This window comes from Scyliorhinus canicula, chromosome 10 (assembly GCF_902713615.1).
Source record: "Scyliorhinus canicula chromosome 10, sScyCan1.1, whole genome shotgun sequence".
Lineage (NCBI taxonomy): Eukaryota > Metazoa > Chordata > Chondrichthyes > Carcharhiniformes > Scyliorhinidae > Scyliorhinus > Scyliorhinus canicula.
Genome location: NC_052155.1, coordinates 141,178,777 through 141,195,139, shown reverse-complemented (window position 1 = coordinate 141,195,139; position 16,363 = coordinate 141,178,777). Strand labels below are relative to the sequence as shown.

Below are 16,363 nucleotides of genomic sequence, written 5' to 3'. Positions count from 1 at the left end.
CATTCACAGACAAGTGTGCTAGCCCCTATAACTAATCTGTGCCCTGCACCCATGCCAACTTACTACGTGAGAATCCTGCCCTTCGACATGGCTCCCCATCAGCACGCGTTTCCTCGGGCGTGCTGGATGGCGTGGTGCCAGCCTGCTCTGCCCGCGCCCACCAGACGCACCAGGGACAGAACGGGGGGAGTCCGACTGTTCCGGTCCCTCCCTTGCTGGTGTAACCGGGACAGGCACAGGAACCTCCTCCTTCCTCGGGAGCCCGGTCGCCCCCGGGCCTCTCTATGGGACGGTGGTGCGCGTGGAGGCAAGCGCCGTTGCACCACCAACACCTGGCGCTGCCAGTCCTGGAGGCCCATTGTGGAATCGGCCAGGGTCTGAACGTTCCCAGCGATGGAGCTCAGGGAATGCGACATCCCTGTCAGGGACTGTGCTACCTCCCACTGGGATTGTGCGACGCCATCCATCACATGGGCAAGGCTGCCGATGCTCTCAGTGATGACCTGCTGTGACAGGGCCATGGCCTGCTGAGACTGGGCCAGATCCTGGGGCGCGGCGGCAATGTCCAGCTGGCTCTGGTGCAAGGCTGCCTGTGAGAGGGCAGCCATGCCGTGGACCACGGATGATGCGTGCACACTAAGCCCCACGCCTTGAAGAACCTGACCCATGGCCGAAACTGTTGCCCCCTTTGCCTCCATCGCGGCAGCCACCCGTGCGGTGTTGGCCTGGGTGGCAGCCATGATGGGCACCACTCCCTGCTCGTGGACGCGGATGGACTCCTCCAGCTGCGTCTGCAGTTGCCGGAAGATAGCCATCATCCCGTTGTATTGTCCCTGGGGTTGCAAATGCATCGGGTCTGTGGGTTGGTCTGGCAAGTCCAGCAACCCGGGAACCGTGTGGGCAGCAGCTGGGTGCTGATGCTGGGCTGCTCTCCGACTGTCCAGCCCGTCGGCTGCTCCTACCTCCACCTGCTGTACCGGGTCGGATGTGTGGTGCGCACCAGTCAGTGTCCCAGAAGCCTCATTACTTACTTGCCCAACTGAGGTGAGTGTATCTGCGGTGGCTGAGGGGGTGGGTGACAGCAGTGCCGCAGCCGCTAGGTCCTCATCTCTCCCCAGGTCTGGGATATCCTGGCTGGAACCTTGGCCCGGTGCATTGAGATGACGGCCCATGCCAGGTGCCGTGCCCCTCTGCCTCGTATGTCGCAACATCCTCTGTGCATCACTGTCCTGAGGGGCTGTCCTGTCGCCGTCACTGTCCTGGCTCGCTGTACCCTCCTCGTCCGTCTAACTGTCATCTGTGTCATGACTGTCCGTCCTGACGACTCTGTCTGTCCTCTGTGCGTCGCCCTTCAATGGCACGGTCTCAGAAGAGGGCCCTCCTGCCCTTGATCCTTCCCCTCTGTCCCATGTATCCATGTGGCCGGAAGAGGTAGGAGCTGGTCGGCAGGGTGACCGAGCAGTTCCAGGACGGTGATCTTCTGGCCCTGGAGAACACAATAAGGCACATATCGTTAGACACGCGGGGTCGTTTATGAGGGGATGGAGGGGGCAGTGAGGGTGTGGACTGTGAGGGTGGTGGAGTGTGAGGGTGTGGAGTGTGAGGGTGTGGAGTGTGAGGGTGTGGAGTGTGAGGGGGTGGAGTGTGAGGGGGTGGAGCTGGTAGAGTGTGAGGGGGTGGGGTGTGAGGCGGTGGCGTGTGAGGGGGTGGTGTGTGAGGGGGTGGAGTGTGAGGGGGTGGTGTGTGAGGGGGTGGAGTGTGAGAGGGTGGAGTGTGAGGGGGTGGAGTGTGAGGGGGTGGAGTGTGAGGGGGTGGAGTGTGAGGGGGTGGAGTGTGAGGGGGTGGTGTGTGAGGGGGTGGAGTGTGAGGGAGTGGAGTGTGAGGGGGTGGGGTTTGAGGGGTGGAGTGTGAGGAGGTGGGGTGTGAGGGCGTGGAGTGTGAGGGCATGGAGTGAGGGGTGGAGTGTGAGGGGGTGGAGTGTGAGGGGGTGGAGTTTGAGGGGGTGGAGTGTGAGGGGGTGGGGTGTGAGGGGGTGAAGTGTGAGGGGGTTGAATGTGAGGGGGTGGAGTGTTAGGGGGTGGAGTGTGAGGGGGTGGTGTGTGAGGGAGTATAGTGTGAGGGGTGGGGTGTGAGGGGGTGGAGCATGAGGGGGTGAGGTGTGAGGGGGTGGGGTATGAGGGGGTGGAGTGTGAGGGGGTTGAATGTGAGGGGGTGGAGTGTGAGGGGGTTGAGTGTGAGGGGGTGGAGTGTGAGGGGGTGGAGTGTGAGGGGGTGGCGTGTGTGGGGGTGGGGGTGGTGTGGTGTGAGGCGGTGGAGTGTGAGGGGGGTGGTGTGTGAGGGGGTGGAGTGTGAGGGGGTGGAGTGTGAGGGGGTGGAGTGTGAGGGGGTGGAGTGTGAGGGGGTGGAGTGTGAGGGGGATGGGGTGTGAAGGGGTGGAGTGTGAGGGTGTGGAGTGTGAAGGGGTGGAGTGTGAGGGGGTGTAGTGTGAGGGGGTTGGGGTGTGAAGGGGTGGGGTGTGAGGGGGGTGGGGTGTGAGGGGGTTGGTATGTGAGGGGGTGGGTTGTGAGGGGGTGGGGTGTGAGGGGGGTGGGGTGTGAGGGAGGTGGAATGTGAGGCAGTGGAGTGTGAGGGGGTGGAGTGTGAAGGGGTGGAGTGTGAGGGGGTGGGGTGTGAGGGGGTGGGGTGTGAGGGGGTGGAGTGTGAGGCGGTGGGGTGTGAGGAGTTGAGGTGTGAGGCGGTGGAGTGTGAGGCGGTGGAGTGTGAGGGGGTGGAGTGTGAGGGGGTGGAGAGTGAGGGGCAGGGGTGTGAGGGGGTGGAGTGAGGAGCAGGGGTGTGAGGGGGTGGAGTGTGAGGGGGTGGAGAGTGAGGCGCTGGGGTGTGAGGGGGTGGAGTGTGAGGCGGTGGAGTGTGAGGCGGTGGAGAGTGAGGGGCAGGGGTGTGAGGGGGTGGAGTGAGGAGCAGGGGTGTGAGGCGGTGGAGTGTGAGGGGGTGGAGAGTGAGGGTCAGGGGTGTGAGGGGGTGGAGTGAGGAGCAGGGGTGTGAGGGGGTGGAGTGTGAGGGGGTGGAGAGTGAGGGGCTGGGGTGTGAGGGGTTGGAGTGTGAGGGGGTGGAGTGTGAGGGGCTGGGGTGTGAGGGGTTGGAGTGAGGGGCAGGGGTGTGAGGGGGTGGGGGTAATGATGGGCTGTATGCAGACAAGGGATTCTCACTTGGTGCTGCGCCTCCGACCTGGCACGGCTCCCCCAGTGAGGTCCCGAGCCCTCGGCTCGTCGACGGTAAGGGGGTGGAGCTCAGGTGATTCCCTTCCGGTTCTTGAATGCTCCCTGTGGTTGTGAGCAGCCTTGCCCTGTGTGGGGGGTGGAACCCAGGGTTCGGCGGTCATCAGCAGGACGCCCACATGTTAGCACCATTATCACTCGGTGGGGACACTCGGACCCAGACCATGGCACCTCTACATGGGGGGGACCCAGGAGGGGGGGTTGTTTCCACATGTGTCTCGGTGCAACATGGGGCCCCAGGACGCCCTCCCCCGTGTGAGCAGGGGTTTGGATACAGGGTGGGGCGTTGCCAGGGGTGACTCGGGGTACTTACCCTCGCAGCCCTCGTGAGGTCGTGCAGTTTCTTTCCTGCGCTGGTCTCCCGAGCGGAGGATGTGCCCCACAGCGCTGACCGCAATACCAACCTCTCGCCATCCCCACCTCACGGTGCTGCACGGAAAAGAATGGCCCTGCGCTCCTCTACTGCGTCTAGCAGTGTCTCTGTGTCGCTGTCCCAGAAGCGGGCAGCGGCACGGCGGGGTTCAGCCATCTCCAGACTTCGGGGCCGGTGTGCCAATCGCGCACTTCGTCATCCTGATGTCGGGCGATGACGCCGTTGCTCTGGCGCCACGCCCACCGCGTTTCTCTCGGCATCGCTGCTGGCTCCTTTTCTGCCCCTGAATCGGTCATGACGGGGGCCGTTTTGCGCCGTTGTGAAACGTGACGGCGTTCACGACGCCGCGGACACGTAGTCCCGTTATCGGAGAATCGCGCCCCATATCTCTGCCAATTTTCACAGGGTGTCATGCCAGTTTGCCAGTCAGAAGGTCCATCCAGTGGTGTCTCGCATGCTTTCAATTCTCCAGTGTCTTTTGAGTTCATTTGATGATGGGAATCTCAGGGCGAGATCTTCTGGTAGTTCATGCTGGTGGGACCTTCTGGTCCCACTGAATGCGCGTCCATGCCTTGGGTTTCGCAGCGGCATGGAGTGGATGCAATAGGAAATCCCATTGACAGTGGGGGCAGCAGTAAATCCCGCCACTGGCCAACGACGGGCCGCTTCCCGCTTCTGAGAAACAAGCCACGCCCCCCCCCCATCCCGCCACTGGCCAACGACGGGCCGCTTCCCGCCTCTGAGAAACAAGCCACGGGGAGGCCAGAGAATCTCCCCCCCCCCCGTGTGTTGCAGCACAAATAAACAGCCTTATTTTGAAGATGCATGAATTGGGGATCCATAGGAAGGATTGGTTCACAGCGGTGCAATGAACTTACAAAAAAGATTCATTTGGAAATAACCTTTATGTGATTATAAATGTTTAAAACAAACAGATTGTTGTTGATTGACTAATACAGTTCAACAATCTGGCTGAATTTTCTACTTACATTGCAAAATGTGTTTGGTGTCGCAAAGATATTGTTGGTCTTTGCCATACTTGGGACTTAGCCATTTGAGCTAACAAAGACTAACCTTCCAAGGACACATGCTGGCACTTCTAAATCCCATCTGATTGATCCAGAGTTTAGTTTTTCTAACCATTGTCATCGCCCTCCCCCGACTCCCACAAACCTTCTGGAAACCCCCCCCCCCCCCACCCAATTACTCAATTTTATTTCCTAATCAGAAAGGCAATTAACCACATTTGGATCCCCAGTAGTCCACATCTGGATTCCTAATTGACAACATTTTATTCCAATCGACCACATGTGGCTAACAGGAAATAACACAGCTGTAGCGACATCCAGGGACGGTACTGTTATCACCCTAGAGGAGGCCCCTCTTCTGTGCTGTACTTCCAGGTTCCTGCCATTGGAGATGCACTGCAGGAGACCAAGACAAACAGCAACACTTTCCCAGCGAGAGACACCATACCTCCCCCACACCGGAGACCCCCAACATACAGGATGAACCCACCGCTAGGAGGAGAATGCCACAAGGACTTGGCACCATCTTGGAGGCCTCTACCAAGATCTCAGTGGACCCAGAGGCACAGCCACGGTATTTCCGGGCCCACCCTATCTCCTATGCTCTGAAACCCAAGGTCGATGCAGAATTGGACCACCTGGAGTGGATAGGAATCATCTACCTGGTGCAGTTCGCGGATTGGGCTGCGCTGGTCATGCCGGTAATGAAGCCTGTTTGTTCCATCGGCCTTTGTTGAGATTACAACATGGCAGTCAATCGAGCATCCTGTTCGGATCATTATCCAGTGCCCAAGATCTATACACGGGCTTAGCGGAGAGCGTACCTTCACCGAGCTCGACATGAGCCATGCTTATCTTCAATTAGTTCTGGACCCGACCTCGCGGAAATATGTAACCATCAACACACACCGGGATTTGTATGAGTACATTAAGCTGCCATTCGGAGTTTCTTCAGCATGTGCCATATTCCAACGAGTGATGGAAACTATCCTCCAAGGATTATCACAGGTTTACCTGGATGACATATTGATCCCCAGTTCCTCCGACTGGGAACGCGTGAAAAACCTAGAAGACATGCTATGTCAATTCGAGACAGTTGGGGTCCACCTACAGCGTGAAAAGTGCATATTCCACGCGAACGAGGTGGTCTACTTAGGCTGCAGGATGGAGAAAAAACAGGTTACACCCAGTGGACAATAAGGTTGGGGCAATCTGGCAGGCACCCAAGCCAAAGAATCGAACAAAACTCCACTCTTTCTTGGGCCTTATAAATTATCATGGCAAGTTCATCCCAAACTTGGCAACGGTGTTGGCCGACTGCACCAGTTGTTAAAGAAGGGCCAATGTTGGTTTTGAGACCCACAACAGACAGTGTTCGATGAAGTAAAGCAACAACTGTCACCGTCACAACTGCTGATGCACTTGACCTGTTAAAACCTTTATTGCTAACATGCAACACCTCGCCATATGGCATCGGGGTCATCCTGACACACCGGATGAGCGATGGTACAGAGAAGCCCATTGCGTTCGCTTCACCCATTTTAACGGCAGCAGAGCAATATTCCACTCAAATAAACAAAGAAGGCTTGCCGCTGGTTTTCAGAGTAAAACGGTTTGTCAGTATGTCTATGGACATACTGTACTACAGCACAGTGCAGGCCCTTCAGCCCACAATGTTGGGCGAACCACTTATCCTAATCTAAGATCAACCTAACCTACACCCCTTCAATTTACTGCTGCCCAAGAGTCTAAGAGTGGCTTAAATGTCCCTATTGACTCTGACTCCACCACCGCTGCTGGCAGTGCATTCCACACACCCACCACTCTGTGTAAAGAACCTACTATCTGACATCTCCCCTATACCGTCCTCCAATCACCTTAAAATTATGTCCCCTTGTGACAGCCATTTCCACCCTGGGGAGAAGTCTCTGGCTATCCACTCTATCCATGCCTATGTTGGTCCTATGCCTACCTTGTACACCACAATCAAGTCACCTCTCTTCCTTCTTCTCTCCAGTGAGAAAAGCCCCAGCTCCCTGAACCTTTCTTCATAAGGCAGGCCCTCCAGTCCAGGCAGCATCCTGGTAAATCTCCTCTGTACCCTCTCCAAAGCTTCCACATTCTTCCTATAATGAGGTGCCCAGAACTGGACACAATATTCCAAGTGTGGTCAAACCAGGGTTTTATAAAGCTGCAGCAAAACCTTGTGGCTCTTAAACTCAATCCCCCTGTTAATGAAAGCCAACACACCATATGCCTTCTTAGCAACCCTATCAACCTGGGTGGCAACTTTGAGAGATCTATGTATGGGCCCCAAGATCCCTCTGTTCCTCCACACTTCCAAGAATCCTGCCTTTACTCTGTATTCAGCATTCAAATTCGACCTTCCAAAATGAATCACTTCACATTTATCAAGGTTGATCTCCATCTGCCGCTTCTCAGCCCAGCTCTGCATTCTGTCAATGTCCTGTTGTGACCTGCAACAGCCCTCGACACTATCTACAACTCCCCCAACCATCGTGTCATCGGCAAACTTACTAACCCACCCTTCCACTTCCTCATCCAAGTCATTTCTAAAAACCAGAAAGAGCAGAGGTCCCAGAACAGATCCTTGCGGGACAACACTGGTCACCGACCTCCAGGCGGAATACTTTCTGTCCACTCCGACTTGCTGTCTTCCTTCAGCCAGCCAAATCTGTATCCAGACAACCAAATTTCACTGTATCCCATACCCCCTAACTTTCTGAATGAGCCTACCATGGGGAACCTTATCAAATGCTTCACTGAAATCCATATACACCACATCCACTGCCCGACCTTCATCAATGTATCTTGTCACATCCTCAAAGAATTCAGTGATGCTTGTGAGGCATGACCGGCCCCTCACAAAGCCATGCTGACTATCTTTTATCAAACTATGTTTTTCTAAATAATCATGAATCCTATCTCTCAGAATCATTTCCAATATTTTGCTCACCACAGACGTTAAGACTGATGGGTCACAAGTCCCCTCCACTATCTCTGATCGGCCCTACTCTCGTTCACAGCTTATACAGATCATAAACCCGTATTAGGGTTGTTGAACTCTGCTCTTGGCGGCATATGAGTGCGTTTTGGAACATCACCCTGGGACGAAGATTCCGCATGCAGGTGCCCTCAGCTGCCTCCCTCTGCCCACCAGTATGCCAACACCGACAGAGACAAGTGATCGGTAGCCTTCACTTCATGGACCTGTGATGGTGGCCCAAGTAAAGGCATGGACACAGACAGACCCACTATTAGCCAGGGTCCGCCAATAGTGCTGCACAGGGCCCAGCATTGCGCCTTTTACCACAAGAATGGCCGAACTCGGCGAGGTGGATGGCATCCTGCTGTGGGGTTCCAGAGTGGTCATTCCTGAGCGCAGCCAAGGGACGATCTTACAAGACCTCCACAGCAGACACCCAGGAGTCTCTACAATGAAAATGTTGGACTGAAGCTATGTGTGGTCGCCCAGAACAGATGCAGATATCAAGAAGTTAGCAATGCAATACACACGGTGCCAGGAACACCAAAAGGTTCCCTCAGCAGCTCCACTTCACCCATGGGATTGGCCAGGCCGGCCATGGTCCTGTGTCCATGAGGATTTTGCGGGGCCTTTTCAGGGCGATGTACCTAATCACTGTGGATGCACATTCAAAATTGATCGATGTCCACCGTGTACCTCTTGGCCATGTTCTAGCCTCCAGCAATGCTGAGGGCATTACTGGGACTGTCAGCTAACACCCACCAGTTCCCTTTTTCTTTGGCTCCATCTATATTGTTGCTGGGCTGTTTTGGTGATTGATTCTGGTCACGTGGCACAAAGGAGGAGGTGTTAGCAATTCTGGAAAGTGTGAAAATAGATAAGTCCCTTGGGTCGGATGGGATTTATCTTAGGATTCTCTAGGAAGCTAGGGAGGAGATTGCTGAGCCTTTGGCTTTGATCTTTATGTCGTCATTGACTACAGGAAGACTGGAGGATAGCAAATGTTGTCCACTTGTTCAAGAAGGGGAGTCGAGACAACTCTGGTAGCTATAGACCAGTGAGCCTTACATCTGTTGTGGGCAAAGTCTTGGAAAGGTTGATAAGAGATAGGATTTATAATCATCTAGAAAGGAATAATTTGATTAGGGATAGTCAACATTGTTTTGTGAAGAGTAGGTCGTGCCTCACAAACCTTATTGAGTTCTTTGAGAAGGTGACCAAACAGGTGGACGAGGGTAAAGCAGTTGATGTGGTGAATATGGATTTCAGTAAAGCGTTTGATAAGGTTCCCCACGGTAGGCTATTGCCGAAAATACGGATGCATGGGATTCAGGGTGATTTAGCAGTTTGGATCAGAAATTGGCTAGCTGATAGAAGACAAAGGGTGGTGGTTGATGGGAAATGTTCTCACTGGTGTCCAGTTACTAGTGGTGTACCACAAGGATCTGTTTTGGGACCACTGCTGTTTGTCATTTTTATAAATGACCTGGAGGAGAGCGTAGAAGGATTGTAAGTAAATTTGTAGATGACACTAAAGTCGGTGGAGTTGTGGACAGTGCAGAAGGTTACAGAGGGACATAGATAAGCTGTAGAGCTGGGCTGAGAGGTGACAAATGGAGTTTAATGCAGAAAAGTGTGAGGTGATTCATTTTGGAAGGAGTAACAGGAAGACAGAGTACTGGGCTAATGGTAAGATTCTTGGTAGTGTGGATGAGCAGAGAGATCTCGGTGTCCAAGTACATAGATCCCTGAAAGTTGCCACCCAGGTTGATAGGGCTGTTAAGAAGGCGTACGGTGTGTTAGATTTTATTGGCAGAGGGATTGAGTTTCGGAGCCATGAGGTCATGTTGCAGCTGTACAAAACTCTGGTGCGGCCGCATTTGGAGTATTGCGTGCAGTTCTGGTCACTGCATTATAGGAAGGATGTGGAAGCATTGGAAAGGGTACAGAGGAGATTTACCAGGATGTTGTCTGGTATGGAGGGAAGATCTTATGAGGAAAGGCTGAAGGACTTGAGGCTGTTTTCGTTAGAGAGAAGAAGATTAAGAGGTGACTTAATTGAGGCATACAAGATGATCAGAGGATTAGATAGGGTGGACAGTGAGAGCCTTTTTCCTTGGATGGTGATGGCTAGCAGGAGGGGACATAGCCTTAAATTGAGGGGAGATAGATATAGGACAGATGTCAGAGGTAGGTTCTTTACTCAGAGAGTAGTAAGGACGTGGAATGCCCTGCCTGCAACAGTAGTGGATTCGCCAACATTAAGGGCATTTAAATGGTCATTGGATAAACATATGGATGATAAGGGAATAGTGTAGATGGGCTTTAGATTGGTTCCACAGGTCACGCAACATCGAGGGCCGAAGGGCCTGTACTGCGCTGTAATGTTCTATGTTCTATGTTGCGTCGGGACAGGCGCGGAGAAGACAACTAGCTGGTATCGGCAGCTGGAGCTGCATGAGCCCCCCCCCCCCCACCCCATCTATATTATGGGATGTACTGTACCCCACTTGAATTCTCAGGCCAACAGGCTCTCTGGCTGGTTTAGCTCACCGGGCTAAATCGCTGGCTTTTAAAGCAGACCAAGCAGGCCAGCAGCACGGTTCAATTCCCATACCAGCCTCCCCGGACAGGCGCTGGAATGTGGCGACTAAGGGCTTTTCACAGTAACTTCATTGAAGCCTACTCGTGACAATAAGCGATTTTCATTTTTTTCATTTCATGAGTCACTCCAGTGCCATGCTGGCCCCCTGTAGGGTGCAGGACCACTGCTCCTGGGGCCCTGTTGACACGTCGTAAAACGTGACGCGTCAAAACTTAGCCTCAGGATCGGAGAGTCCCGCCCCCTGTCTCCACAGCTGAAAAGTCATCGGGGAAGGAGATCATTGTCTCAAATCAAAGCCTTAAACCCTAGTTATTTTTTTAAGAATGTCACTTTCAGGCCACCTGCTTGTCCTGAACGCCCCCCCCCGCCCCCCCACCCCATCTATATTATGGGATGTACTGTACCCCACTTGAATTCTCAGGCCAACAGGCTCTCTGGCTGGTGTGCTACAAGCAGTGAGTAACTGGAATCATCCCTACCCCCTCCCTACCCTTCAACTTTCAACTTTGAATACAAACTTTGATAATCTGTTGTAACTCAATGATCTATCCTCCGCAGGGGCAAACAGGCGAGAAAGGTGAACAAGGACTTAAGGTAAGATTTTGTCATTTATGTCAGTTGCAACTCCAATTATTAAGCAGGAGGAAGGGTTTACATTTAAATCGCACCATTCATGACTTAAGGGTGTTGTCTCTCTTATCCCTTCCACACCCTGCCAACAACCCCCACCTGCCAGCTGTGTTCTTTTTCAACACTTTGAACAGCAGGCACATTCTAAAAAAAAGTTTGAAAATTGGCATATGTTGGGCTGGTTTCTGATTGGATTTTGTTTAATGTCACGTGTACCAAGGTACAGGGAAAAGTATTTTTCAGCGAGCAGCTCAACAGATCATTAAATACATGAAAATAAAATAAATATAAATAAAAATAAAAGGAATAAAAGATCATAAAATGGGTGCAAAATTTAGAATTGGAATGCCGTACATCGCCTTGCACAGGTATTGTTCCCATTCCTAAATTTATGGTTCCTATTTTTAAGATGTTCGGCATTCAAATATGAAAATTACGCCCCTAATTCTTGTTGTAAACCCCCCCCAACCAGGAATTGGCCACCGATAAGCAGGATGGAACCTGTGCCTGGCCAAACTCAGGAAACATCAGTCAGCCTGACAGCCACTAACCAAAGTGAGGAATGGCATTTATTTTTAAATAAAACATTCCTGTGAAACAGGGGAAGCCTGGCTTATGTGCTGGAGCCTCTGAATCGGGACTTGAACTACGGACATCTTGACCCAAACGAGAGAGAAATGCCACCACCACTTGTATTTTGTGACAAAGTCCATTGGCTGCCCAGGCAGTTAACAGGAATCCACGTTTGGCCTGGTGGTAGCTCAGGGAATCACTTCAACTGGACAAGTGGAGGTGGCACTCCATGAGCCGGATTCCGCTCTTTGCTGATCCATAGCACCCTGACCATTGGGCAGCAGGCCGGGAAGGTTGGAGGCAGAAACTATGAGGAAGCAGCTGGCCACTGTTGGCACTGGCAATACTTTGGTATATGTTCACCACGGGTGTCGTTGCAGCAGCAGCTATTCCTTCACACCTAATTACTGATCCAAATGCAAACTACTGCGATGCTGGAAATCTGAAGTTAGTACAACAAATGCTAGAAATGCTCAGAAGATTGGGGCAGCAAGGGAGAAACAGATTTGACATTTCAGGTCAATGACCTTTCATCAGATTAAAAGGTACTGCCTGACCAGCTGAGTATTTCCTGCATTTTATGATTTGCTGCTAACCCGGAACCAGTTCTATAAATGCAGTTCAAGAATCTAACTGGATATTCTACTTCCATTGAAATAGTGCTCGATGGTACTGAGACATTCCAGTCTGCTACCATAATTGAGACTATTCAATGATTACAATGTAACATTACAAGGATACAAACTGCCACTTCGATATGCCATGTGGAGTGTTGACAGACATGATGTGCTTCTGCCATTCATGCTGTAGAATGTCCATTGGATCTGAAGACTGCAGGAGTTATGATTCCCTCTCCCTCCCACCTCCATCCCATAGCCTGGTACAACCTCCCCGGGACTGAACAGCCAGCCAAAACTGAAATCTTCACTCGGATAAAGTGCCTGTGGGAAGTGAGCACTTACTACAGAGTATGCTGTTGATGCCCAAGGGTGAAATTCTATTGACCCTCGAATGGGCCATGCACAGGTCTTGAGCTGGGATAAAACAACGGGCCCAGACCAAAATCTACTCATTTCTACTCATTCCTGCATCAAGAAGAAGCATTAAGGCTTCCATACATCGGTGAAAGTCTGTTCTGTCTTATAGCAGCTACTAGTATTGTTCTTTCAACCATGGAAAACAGCTCCCCAATGGCACAATGCAAAGAAGGGAGCGAAGTAAATTGAAATGTAGATTGGGAATTGTCTGTGAGGTTCTAACCAAATGTAACAAGGAAACTTGATCAACTTTATTCCACATCAAACACAAAGGAAAACCACATTTGCATTAGGTGCCAAAGCCATTGAAAATAAATTGCTTGTCGACAGTTATGTCATGGATTATTTCACAAAGCAGGACTTATTTATTTAATGACACAGGGTGAACGTGGTCAAGACGCTGTTGGTAAACCAGGACCACCAGGCCCTCCAGGACCTGTCATGTTGCTGCACGAGGTGAGTGATGCGACATCCTGAGATAGCCTTTGAAAGTTTTCCCCTTTAGAAGATTCCATTTCCCATTCATCCTGTTCCATTATGATTCAATGTTCCAGTTACAGATAAATGATACCGAAGGATACCTGAACTTGAACGGACTTCAGCTATCTCCTGGGCTGCAGGTGAGTGTCTTTTCCAAAGCTAATTATGTATTTTGGCTTCTATTTGAGATTGGGCTGTAAATGTTCACTTTGACTGGAATGATTGTAATCTGCTCCATCCAGCCATGTACGGCATTGTTTCCTCTCCAATGCAGCTTATAACTAAGCATTCCTGGTTCAAACTAAAAAACATCTACACTGCTGCCTTCCTCAACTTGGAAGATAAGTGTTTGATGGGTGAGTACTGAGTGCCTTGACACTCTGAAAAATGTGAGAGCGCATTTTCAGCCCAAACTGTTATGAAATCCACCCAGGTAAATTTCTGTTCACCCAATAGGATTATGTAATCTTCCTAAATCTACATAACTATATCCAGTGATGATGTGAAGATGCCAGCATTGCACTGGGGTGAACACAGTAAGAAGTCTTACAACACCAGGTTAAAGTCCAACAGGTTTGTTCAAATCGCTAGCTTTCAAATCACTAGCACTGCTCCTTCCTCAGGTGAAGGAAGGAGCAGTGCTCCGAAAGCTAGTGATTTGAAACAAACCTGTTGGACTTTCACCTGGTGTTGTAAGGCATCTTACTGTATCCAGTGACTATAAGTGCAGGTTAGAGATCTCAGCTGTCAAACCAACCAGGTGGGTCAGCACTGTTCGCACAAAACATGGGTAAGCTTCCCACCAGTTATACACTACCGATTAAAACACTGCCATCAAAGTCCCCAGTAATATCTCTACTTCTTTGCAACCAATAAAGAGGTTAGCAAGCTGGCCAATCAAAAGCACTATTATGATGTACTCTGGACCTACCTGGCTCAGATATCAAATTGCTGACAGGGATTGTCAGAGTTCCAATCTTCCATCATCGACTGACCCATCGTGAAGCCACTTTGACTCCACTTAACCATGCTTTTTCCCCTGACCTCACTGGGAGTGAGTAACCGCCAGTTAAACATAAAACTGGCTGAACAAGCTGCTTTAAAAAATGTACACAGGGAAACTCAACTTTTAAGTAAATGAATCAAGCAATTTAAACTTGATCACATTGACCTAAATTAAAAAGAATTGACTCACAATTGCATCTTTGGTAAAGCAGGAGGATGGGACTTGATTGTGTTATAGTGAATGTAACATGCTAACTCCATGAATTGAATTACTGTATCAATTGAATTTATTGAACTTAATATGTGACTTTGTTGTACTTTGCTCCTGGTCCTGTTGACTGTCTCTTCTGGACAGTGGTCCTAAGCAGAAATGTATCATTCACTAACCCAAAGCAAACTTTGATCTGATTTTATACGGAACAGATACAAGGACAGTTCTGGCCCAGCTTTGAAAATGAATGTTAAGATAACTAATCTATTTCAATCTCCATAGATTAATATATTGGGAAGTGCAAATTGTAGAATGGTGAAAGTTGGATACATAAAGCTAGGGCCCCGAAATTGGGTGGCAGAGGATGGAATGAGATTTCACAGTGGCCAGCCAATGCAAGCGTGAAGGAACACAAATCCCAACACCATGGTAGGTGGGGATATAATTTGCTTCCCCACAATTTGTAAGTGGGGAAAATGCATTACACAGCACAGTTCCCCAATTTACATAACACAAGATGCCATGGTTTGATTTGCATTGAGTAAATGACTTAGTCAAAGCACTAGAAACTAAAAGGTTAAAAGCAAATTACTGCGGATGCTGGAATCTGAAATGAAACAGAAAATGCTGGAAACTCTCAGCAGGTTTGGCAGCTTCTGTAGGGAGAGAAAAGAGCTAACGTTTTGAGTCCGACATTGCCCCTCCAGAGCGGTCCAGTCACCTGAAGCACATCTTCAACAGGCCAGAGCACCTCTCGATCACACCCCTGGCTGCTGCATGGGCCCATTGTATCGGGTCTCCGTGTCGGTCTGTGGCCTCAGTATTGGCGTCATCAGCCACGACAGCAAGGGGTAACCCTTGTCATCCAACAACCAGCCCCTCAGTCGGTGGGGGGGTGGGACGTTCCTCGAACATGACGGGAATGAATGATTGTGCCAGGATAAATGCGTCATGTACACTGCCCGGGTGCTGGGCGCAGACGTGCAGGATCCTCATGCAGTGGTCACAGACCACCTGAATGTTCATGGAGTAGGACCCCTTCCTGTTCATGAACACGTCCCTGTTCTCCGCTGGTGGCTGCATTGCGATGCGAACCCCATCGATCGCCCCCTGTACCATGGGTATCCTGGCCACGGCCGCGAATCCTACTGCCCGGGCATTCTGGTGGGCGCGGTCCACTGGGAACTGGATGTACCGGTCCGTGATGTCATACAGGACGTCAGTCACTGCACGGATCCACCAGTGCGCCAATGGCTGGGAGATGCCGGACAGGTCCCCACTCGGCGACTGGAATGGCACTGCCACATAAAAGCTCAGTGCCACCGTAACCTTGATAACCACCGGGAGTGCATGTCCTTCCCCAGTGCCACGCGGTGCCAGGTGTGCCATCAGGTGGCAGATATGGGCGACCATTTCCTGACTCATCCTGAGACTCCTCCTGCATGGCCTGTCCAGCAGGTCATTGAAGGACATTCGGCGCCGGCACACACGGGGCTCCATGGGGCGCCTCCGGTGCCTTGGCACCACCACCACCCGCTGCTACTCATACACATTGGTATCCTCATCCTGTGCGTCCCCCTCGTTGTTCTGGTCATCGTTAGCATCGGCCTCCTCCTGCGCCCATCGGGCATGCGGCCCTGCAGCCTGAGTGGGTGCCACCTGGCCCTCTGCAGCCCGTCAGTCTGCTGCAGCCCGTTCCCCTGCTGCAGCCCCTCACCCTGCTGCAGCCCATCCCCCTGCTGCAGCCCCTCCCTCTGCTGCAGCCCGTCCCCCTGCTGCAGCCCGTCCCCCTGCTGCAGCCCGTCCCTCTGCAGCCCGTCCCTCTGCAGCCCGTCCCTCTGCTGCAGCCCCTTCCCCTGCTGCAGCCCGTCCCCCTGCTGCAGCCCCTCCCTCTGCTGCAGCCCATCCCCCTGCTGCAGCCCCTCCCTCTGCTGCAGCCCGTCCCCCTGCTGCAGCCCGTCCCCCTGCTGCAGCCCGTCCCTCTGCAGCCCGTCCCTCTGCAGCCCGTCCCTCTGCTGCAGCCCGTCCCTCTGCTGCAGCCCGTCCCTCTGCTGCAGCCCGTCCCTCTGCTGCAGCCCCTTCCCCTGCTGCAGCCCGTCCCCCTGCTGCAGCTCGTCCCTCTGCTGCAGCCCCTCCCTC

The 16,363-nt window shown here is 52.0% G+C and overlaps 1 protein-coding gene across 6 annotated transcripts in view; it reads left to right on the top strand.

The window, feature by feature from the left end:
* LOC119972690 (collagen alpha-1(XV) chain-like) overlaps positions 1–16,363 on the top strand; it is a 521,348-nt gene that overhangs the window by 364,876 nt on the left and 140,109 nt on the right. For 4 of the 6 annotated variants that reach the window (XM_038809807.1, XM_038809804.1, XM_038809805.1 and 1 more), the window contains 3 exons: positions 10,847–10,882; positions 12,910–12,984; positions 13,083–13,148. In XM_038809807.1, coding sequence (XP_038665735.1) covers positions 10,847–10,882; positions 12,910–12,984; positions 13,083–13,148 — 177 coding nt within the window. The remainder of the gene's footprint in view (positions 1–10,846; positions 10,883–12,909; positions 12,985–13,082; positions 13,149–16,363) is intronic. The other 2 variants (XM_038809806.1, XM_038809803.1) reach the window with 1 other exon arrangement.